This window comes from Glandiceps talaboti, chromosome 3 (genome assembly GCF_964340395.1).
Source record: "Glandiceps talaboti chromosome 3, keGlaTala1.1, whole genome shotgun sequence".
In the NCBI taxonomy this organism is placed as follows: Eukaryota; Metazoa; Hemichordata; class Enteropneusta; family Spengelidae; genus Glandiceps; species Glandiceps talaboti.
The window spans coordinates 21,687,871-21,693,502 of NC_135551.1; the positions used below are offsets into that span (position 1 = coordinate 21,687,871).

Sequence of the window (5,632 nt, forward strand, 5' to 3'; positions counted from 1 at the left end):
TGTACACAAAAACTACATACAATATATACAACACTAAAACCGAGTGTACAGCGTAAGTCATGGTATCAAATGGATTTTTGTTGAAATCTACTCAAGAAATGTCATTGCTACTAGTTCAACATAATTGACTGAAGACATAATATTTCCAAGTCAACGGCATCTAAGTTTATTTTTTCGTTACTGTAACGAACAGCAACGCAATGCCGTATAATTGTTAAAACTTCGAACAATCATTTGCTCAACTTTTTCCATTTAATGTTTTTCTACCTAAGTTGTTACTGACAACTCACTGGTCAGTGAGATAAGACAGACCAGTGGGTGGACGGACGGGTAGACAGACAGACAGACAGACAGACAGACAGACAGACAGACAGACAGACAGACTTTCCAACAGCTAGATCTAGACAGACAGGTATACCGACCTAGAGACACACATGGAGGGTAAAATGTGAGGAGTTGTCTAGTTTCGGTGATATAACTTTCTCACGGTATTCGATGTACTTGTTACATCAAAACAAATCAATCATGTATATGAACCATACCTGTTGATATACGTGCCGTAGCATAGCAACCAAGTAATATGTTTTTATTTGTTCGAGTAAACATACACATTGCCCATGGTTACGACAATGATTGTCCAATCACTATCCATCTGTAGAAACATGACGGAACTTGTTTGGACCAATCAGCGTAAACAGTTCCAAGGGGCATGCGCACAGAAATCTATAAAGCCACGTGAAGTTCGTTGATTTGATATCTGCATCTTAGTCGTAGACGAAGACAGAGGAAGAGACGCAAAATGAAGTAAGTTTTTTTTTACTCTGAGTGGTTGTGAACGTCTGACTGTTTTCTAGTGTGATATGTTTGAGTGTTGTTAGAGCTACATGATTGTATCTATGAGCATACGAGTGTTTAACTTTTTAACCTTTTTTGGCGCGCATTTCTAATATTTTTCGCGATGTACTGCTTGTTTCGCTAAATTTGTTTAGATCTCTTCTTGTGTTTCGTAGAAAGCTATTGTCTTTTATTTGCATTTTTCTATATTTGTTAAATTAGGATTAAATTCTGTTGAAATAGAGAATAACAAATTATTGTCTTATCGTCTGCTAAACAACGTTTGCTTTTCAAGCTACCTCCGAGTCGGCGACCAGTTTAATCTCATGACAAGTGTATCGCATGCAACGCGGGTTGACTCACTCAAATATAACGCCAATTATTGAGGTTGTTCACGTCTTCAAATTCCTCTTTATTTTTCACAGTACACCTTTCTGTCCAAATTGACAGTCATTATTTGTGGTATAAGAGACTATTATGTATAGAGCACGTTCAGTGTCAAGTTTAGCTTTGTGCAATAATATAGTGCAGTGCTGTTTTTGCTCAAAGTGGTATATCATGGCCATTCTAATTTCTATCTTTTTTGGTGATATTTGTTTGTTTGTTTGTTTGGTAGTTTGTTTCTTTGTTTGTATAAGTTTTTATTATTTTTGGACTTCTTCACTGAAATGTCTTGTCGGATTGCAAATTGATATTTGGAATCATGGCGATATGGTTTTTTTCATTCTATTTTTGATGATTTTCTTTTGTGCTTTGGCCAGTTTTCCTCCCATTTTTTCTCCATTCAGATTAATGTTATTTAAGGGAAGATGTAATTTTCTATTCTCATGGAAATATTCTTGTTTGTTTGTTTGTTTGTTTGTTTTTTTGGGGTTTGGTTTTTTTTTTTAGATAATCCTTTAATATTAAATTGTAATTTCCGAAGAAACCAGTTTCAGTTAAGATTATAGGTAGAGGTTCAGTTAAATGACGTACAAGCTGCATGGTATGTTGGTCTTTTTCAGTCAGTCATATACTTTTCAGACTTCTTTTACATCCTTTACGCTTTATCAAAGCTGTATTTCTCTTGTAATTCAGCAGCAGCAGCAGCATCATCAACAACAACAACAACAACAACAACAACAACAACAACAACAAAGTTCCTCTCAACCTACCTTTTTTTCTGAAGGCATGTTATCGGAAACACACATTTTGAAATATTCATATTGCCTGATTAACAGCTTATTAGACATGGTTTTTGTGCGAAGGTTTTACGTTCAGAAATACAAATTTAAAAAATAGTGAGATATGAACACCTCGTATCATGATAGATGCCTTTCATTATAACGATATAAAGGTTACAATAATTTCATTTTCCATGGTTACGTCACATATCAAGTCCATCGCTTTTTTGATAACATGGTTATTTATTTACGTCTGACATTTTTTTCTTATTTCTTATGTTATAGGAACCTGTGTTTATTGTTACCGGTCGTGGTTGTTGTTGTCTTTAACATTTCCATGGTAAATGCTGCTAGTAAGTAGACATTAAATCAATACAAATTGCAATATATTCAGCGAGGTATAGTATTTAGGGTTTTTTGTATGCATAGTTTTTGCGTGTTACCGAATGGTAATTCCAAGTTAATATGGCACCCCGAATGTATTTAATGTCAAAACATGATTAGGTCTTTACAATCAGGTAGACGGATACTCTTCTTCATCATCGTTGATTTGTAACACATTTAATTGCAATTTCCTATCTTTTGTTCACGAATTAACGGCAACTTTAAAGGAAAGGGGAATTTTGTATCGATTATAAGTTGTAATTTTTCCTGCTGTTTAAAAGAGGTATCTAACATTCTATTGTAGCTGACTTCGCTGCCACCACGCTGACATTGAAAATCCCAGCTCCAGCAACGGGTGGTTTTGTCAAAGATGTCGAAACGGACATTACATTGGATCTAGTTTACACTATAGATACAACCGCAGACCCAACGGCTGCGAAGGCCTACTTCAGCAATGCTGATGGCTCGAAAAAGACTAATCCAGAAGTTGTCGTCAGTGGTGGTCCTACTACAAGTAGTGGAGCTATCACTAGCGGTGGTAGTTACACCGGTTTAACAGCTAAAATCACACTGGATGCTACTAACTGTGGCGATTACACCAAACTCTGTGTTGCTGTCACCGTAACAGATGATGATGCAAATAACAATGTAATTTGTATTGACTTTGGAGTAGGAGCTGACAAAGCAGGCACAAAGACATGTAACGGTACGTTTACCTTGACTTTCGTATTTAGTTCATAATTACATTGTAGAAATACTATTCATACTTCAATCAGTGATATATTTGTGATGTGTACTGTAACACACATCCAGCACTAAAATAAGGAATAACAGCAAACAACTACAACCGGGTAATACGTTTACGCGACACTAGACAACTGTTAATAATATAAGAATACAAAAAAAGAATGAACTCATAATAGTCACCACGTGTGTAACAGTTATAACAATGCAAAAACATACACTATACAAAACATGTGAAGATTAGACATAATTATTGTGTTTATATAATCTAACCATTCATATCTCGGCATGATTTCCTCTCACTGGAATCCTGTATTTTGTTCAGTTCAGCGATAATGTTCAAGAATAGGTAAAAGTTCTCATTCACACCTATGATATTCATGCATTAACAGCTTAATGTTGTGTAGTCATGATACTCATATATTAATTTGTATTTTAAATCCACCTATCATTGTCTTAAATTTTCTGTGTTTCAAACCAAGATTTATTTATTTCCTTTTTACAGTTGATTTTGGTGCTACCAAACTGACATTAAAAACGCCAGATCCAGCAACGGGTGGTTTTACCAAAGATACTGCGACGGACATTACATTCGATCTAGAGTACACTGTAGCTGGATCCGTCAATCCAACGGCTGCGAAGACCTACTTCAGCAATGCTGATGGCTCGAAAAAAACTACTCCAGAAGTTGCTGTCAGTGGTGGTCCTACTGCTAGTAGTGGAGCTATCACTGCTAGTGGTAGTTATACCGGTTTAACAGCCAAAATCACACTGGACGGTACCAACTGTGCTGATTACACCAAACTCTGTGCTGCTGTCACCGTAACAGATGATGTTGCCACCAATAATGTAGCTTGTGTTGACTTTGGAAAAGGTGCAGATAAAGCAGGCACAAACCCGTGCGCAGGTACGTTTTATTTGACTTTTGTTTTCAAGGTTATGGAACGTGCTTTCGGTTATTACCGATTTGTCGTTGTACTGTATATTTATTATTAGACGAATAGTTACGAAAAGAAACTTTGAAAACTTGTAACTTTGACATGAACAACAGAAACAAACTGTCAGAAGAACACACGAACTAGGAATAAGTCATTGCTAGGAGAGTGATTAACAAGAATACATTGTCACTATGGTATATAAATTTGTGAATAATGAATATTATTTTGTATTTTCAAATTATCTGACATTTGGTCGGTTCAAAGCTTTTCTATAATAGATAGAATCCAACAGTTGTGAATTTGCAAGCATTACTGTATTGTACATTTCATGTTGTGTTATAGTCTTCCTCTTGATTTTTTAATATACTGATAAATTGAGTCTCTATCTATTTCACTAATTTCAGCTGGTAGTTCAGCCAATACATCCAGTACTCTAATGGCTCTAACAATGGTCATTGCTGCTATCATGTCTTGGAGGATGTAAAACAAGGTGTGTGAAAACAGTTTATCACGTGTACCTAGTTACAGGTTGTTGAAGGAAAAATAAGAAATGAGAAATCTATAGACTGCTTTTTCGATTAAACTGACAGTTCATACTTTATACTCTCTGGCTATTAAACAGCAGTACGTGTGTGTGTGTGTGTGTGTGTGTGTGTGTGTGTGTGTGTGTGTGTGTGTGTGTGTGTGTGTGTGTGTGTGTGTGTGTACTACAGCAATTGATAAGTGCCAGTATTTATATTGTTGATAAAATACAACATCATGACCGACATTTTTTTTGAAAGTTACGTAATGTAACATGAATCCAACTTAGTTTTAATTTTTAACTTGTTCCTTATTTTCTTTACAGGAATACAGATGCCATACCCGGACAGCTCCTTTCTATTCTGGTTCATCATAGAATACATCATCATTGATTTGGAATCTCCACTATTGTTGTTAGGTCAAATTCACTAACCTTTGTTGAGATGCTAATTGTACCCATCCCTCATACTTTCGACTAGTTACATAAAAAGATACAACTCCGCGATAGTCTTACTTATTTCCCAGTTAGTACTAACAATTCATACATTTACTGATGTAAGGAGAGAAACCTACCACTTCAAATCTTGCCTGCAACATTGGACACTTTCGCTACTGAGTATGGATATCAATTTGTTGTTCGTGGAACTAAAACTTTAGTTATCACCCTCGGACTTCGCAACCCTGATAATACTGACTTTCTAATACTGTACTCAAAATGAAGATTTAAAAAAAACTAACTCTTACTCTGCCTTCATCGTCCGGATATTTAGGCATTCAACATTTTAGCTAGATTGATTCTGAGTGTCCTTGACACCAGATATTTATATAATCAGGTATTACAGTGTACCTTAGCTTATCTATAACATGTTACCATGACAACCTGTGTGTTTCAAAGACGGTGGTGCATAGACGACTGGCGTACGTCATTTCCTTTATTTAGATAAAGGATTTGACGAATGCTATTGAATCTCACCTGAGGTCAGCACAGGTTAGAAAAACTATTGCCTTGTCTATTTATCTGACTGCCTTTCCCTCTCATTCCTTTTC

General features: G+C 35.8%; 1 protein-coding gene across 1 annotated transcript in view; it reads left to right on the forward strand.

Moving 5' to 3' along the window:
• Positions 1 to 768: 768 nt before the first annotated feature.
• Positions 769 to 5,632, forward strand: part of LOC144454021 (uncharacterized) — a 5,148-nt gene continuing 284 nt past the window's right edge. The window contains exons 1-6 of the mRNA XM_078145426.1: positions 769 to 804; positions 2,283 to 2,350; positions 2,686 to 3,087; positions 3,631 to 4,032; positions 4,468 to 4,553; positions 4,911 to 5,632. The exon at positions 4,911 to 5,632 is cut by the window's right edge and continues 284 nt beyond it. Coding sequence (XP_078001552.1) covers positions 800 to 804; positions 2,283 to 2,350; positions 2,686 to 3,087; positions 3,631 to 4,032; positions 4,468 to 4,547 — 957 coding nt within the window. The 5' untranslated portion in view covers positions 769 to 799 and the 3' untranslated portion in view covers positions 4,548 to 4,553; positions 4,911 to 5,632. The remainder of the gene's footprint in view (positions 805 to 2,282; positions 2,351 to 2,685; positions 3,088 to 3,630; positions 4,033 to 4,467; positions 4,554 to 4,910) is intronic.